General features: G+C 52.1%; 1 protein-coding gene across 1 annotated transcript in view; it reads right to left on the bottom strand.

Annotated features, from left to right (window-relative positions):
- Window positions 1–1,804: 1,804 nt before the first annotated feature.
- The window catches only part of LOC139368968 (zinc finger protein PLAGL2-like), a 45,818-nt gene continuing 44,324 nt past the window's right edge, over window positions 1,805–3,298 (bottom strand). Inside the window, exon 3 of the mRNA XM_071108499.1 lies at window positions 1,805–3,298. This exon is cut by the window's right edge and continues 947 nt beyond it. Within this exon, the coding sequence (XP_070964600.1) occupies window positions 2,763–3,298 (536 nt within the window). The 3' untranslated portion in view covers window positions 1,805–2,762.

Genomic DNA, 3,298 nt, shown 5'->3' on the forward strand with positions numbered 1-3,298 from the left:
AGGGCAATGTTGGCCTATTGGAGGAGGGCAATGTTGGCCTATTGGAGGAGGGCAATGTTGGCCTATTGGAGGAGGGCAATGTTGGCCTATTGGAGGAGGGCAATGTTGGCCTATTGGATGAGGGCAATGTTGGCCTATTGGAGGAGGGCAATGTTGGCCTATTGGAGGAGGGCAATGTTGGCCTATTGGATGAGGGCAATGTTGGCCTATTGGAGGAGGGCAATGTTGGCCTATTGGATGAGGGCAATGTTGGCCTATTGGATGAGGGCAATGTTGGCCTATTGGATGAGGGCAATGTTGGCCTATTGGAGGAGAGCAATGTTGGCCTATTGGAGGAGGGCAATGTTGGCCTATTGGATGAGGGCAATGTTGGCCTATTGGATGAGGGCAATGTTGGCGGGGCCTTATCACTTCATTCCTTCATTAATCTTCCCCCTGACGGTGATGATGACAGACAGGGTGTGTTTTCCCCCTGACGGTGATGATGACAGACAGGGTGTGTTTTCCCCCTGACGGTGATGATGACAGACAGGGTGTGTTTCCCCCCTGACGGTGATGATGACAGACAGGGTGTGTTTTCCCCCTGACGGTGATGATGACAGACAGGGTGTGTTTTCCCCCTGACGGTGATGATGACAGACAGGGTGTGTTTTCCCCCTGACGGTGATGATGACAGACAGGGTGTGTTTTCCCCCTGACGGTGATGATGACAGACAGGGTGTGTTTTCCCCCTGACGGTGATGATGACAGACAGGGTGTATTTTCGCCCTGACGGTGATGATGACAGACAGGGTGTGTTTTCCCCCTGACGGTGATGATGACAGACAGGGTGTATTTTCGCCCTGACGGTGATGATGACAGACAAGGTATATTTTCCCCCTGATGGTGATGATGACAGACAAGGTGTATTTTCCCCCTGACGGTGATGATGACAGACAAGGTATATTTTCCCCCTGACAGTGATGATGACAGACAGGGTGTGTTTTCCCCCTGACAGTGATGATGACAGACAGGGTGTGTTTTCCCCCTGACGGTGATGATGACAGACAGGGTGTGTTTTCCCCCTGACGGTGATGATGACAGACAGGGTGTGTTTCCCCCCTGACGGTGATGATGACAGACAAGGTATATTTTCCCCCTGACAGTGATGATGACAGACAGGGTGTGTTTTCCCCCTGACGGTGATGATGACAGACAGGGTGTGTTTTCCCCCTGACGGTGATGATGACAGACAGGGTGTGTTTTCGCCCTGACGGTGATGATGACAGACAAGGTGTATTTTCGCCCTGACGGTGATGATGACAGACAGGGTGTGTTTTCCCCCTGACGGTGATGATGACAGACAGGGTGTGTTTTCCCCCTGACGGTGATGATGACAGACAGGGTGTGTTTTCCCCCTGACGGTGATGATGACAGACAAGGTATATTTTCCCCCTGACAGTGATGATGACAGACAGGGTGTGTTTTCCCCCTGACGGTGATGATGACAGACAGGGTGTGTTTTCCCCCTGACGGTGATGATGACAGACAGGGTGTGTTTTCCCCCTGACGGTGATGATGACAGACAGGGTGTGTTTTCCCCCTGACGGTGATGATGACAGACAGGGTGTGTTTTCGCCCTGACGGTGATGATGACAGACAAGGTGTATTTTCGCCCTGACGGTGATGATGACAGACAGGGTGTGTTTTCCCCCTGACGGTGATGATGACAGACAGGGTGTGTTTTCCCCCTGACGGTGATGATGACAGACAGGGTGTGTTTTCCCCCTGACGGTGATGATGACAGACAGGGTGTGTTTCTGGGCAGGTGGTTCAGACCGTTAAACTCATAGGAGAGATAATCTAGCATGTTCAGTCACATTTGGAAAAGCAAGAAAATTATATTTCATCCACTTCAAAACATCTTCTCTAAAATTAATCTTTGATTATTTTTCCTAATATTATTACTTTATAAAGTAGCGGTACCTTCAGGTCTACTGAAGGCCTAACGAAGGCCTAATGAAGGCCTACTGAAGGCCTACTGAAGGCCTACTGAAGGCTACTGAAGACCTACTGAAGGCCTAATGAAGGCCTAATGAAGGCCTAATGAAGGCCTACTGAAGGCCTAATGAAGGCCTACTGAAGGCCTACTGAAGGCCTACTGAATGCCTAATGAAGGCCTACTGAAGGCCTACTGAAGGCTACTGAAGACCTACTGAAGGCCTACTGAAGGCCTAATGAAGACCTACTGAAGGTCTACTGAAGACCTACTGAAGGCCTACTGAAGGCCTACTGAAGGCCTACTGCCTACTACCTACATAATAAAGGGAGAGGGGATCATGGATCAGGGAGATAGGTTGGTGGGAGAGGGGATCATGGATCAGGGAGATAGGTTGGTGGGAGAGGGGATCATGGATCAGGGAGATAGGTTGGTGGGAGAGGGGATCATGGATCAAGGAGATACATTGGTGGGAGAGGGGATCATGGATCAGGGAGATAGGTTGGTGGGAGAGGGGATCATGGATCAGGGAGATAGGTTGGTGGGAGAGGTTATAACTAAAGGATAGAAAGAAAGTTTGTTTTAAAATGTCTCATCTTTTCCCTTTTGTTTCAATAAAGGGTTCAGTTTTCTCTAGGGCTCAATCAAAAGCTTTTGTGTGATTCGATTAAGGCTTCTAAGTGTTCATGTGTTTTTATCACTGCCCTTGCGGCCAGCAGGCCCCATGGACCTTGGGCGCCCAGGCAGTGAGCTGAGGATGAAGGCGTAGGGACCTGGTGGCCCCTCATTGGAAGGCCTGGTGAAAGCGAGGCAGGGTGGTCGTGCTGAGGCTGGAGCTAAACACTGGCGGGAGAGGGTGCAGGGGCCCTAGACCCAGGCCCTCGCTGGAGCCATGCTGCTCCTGAGGTTGAGGTTGCAAAGAGGTAAGAGGTGCGGCTGCAGCCGTGGCAACGGCTTGGGGCTCGGCAGCATGCAAGGATGAGGATGACGAAGAGGAGGAAGAGGAGGAGGCAGGGGTAGACGAGGTGTAGCTCATGACAAGCCCTGCTGTGCTCATGGAGGCGTTGTAGGGGGGCAGGTTGGGGGGCAGGTTGAGGGGCAGAAAGCCCAGTAGGTGAGAGATGTCCATGTTAGCAGCGCACAGAGCCTCAGCGATGACAGCAGGGCTCTTGGACAGGAGGGGGTCACCACACAGCTCGTCTGTCAGGCCTGAGGGGTGCTCTAGTCCCTCCTTGGGGGGCGAGGCAGCAGCATGATGATGATCGCCTGAGTGGTGGCCCGGCAGCCCACTCTGCAGATCCATGAGAAAGCTCTCCATCT

Source organism: Oncorhynchus clarkii, chromosome 16 (genome assembly GCF_045791955.1).
Source record: "Oncorhynchus clarkii lewisi isolate Uvic-CL-2024 chromosome 16, UVic_Ocla_1.0, whole genome shotgun sequence".
NCBI lineage: Eukaryota > Metazoa > Chordata > Actinopteri > Salmoniformes > Salmonidae > Oncorhynchus > Oncorhynchus clarkii.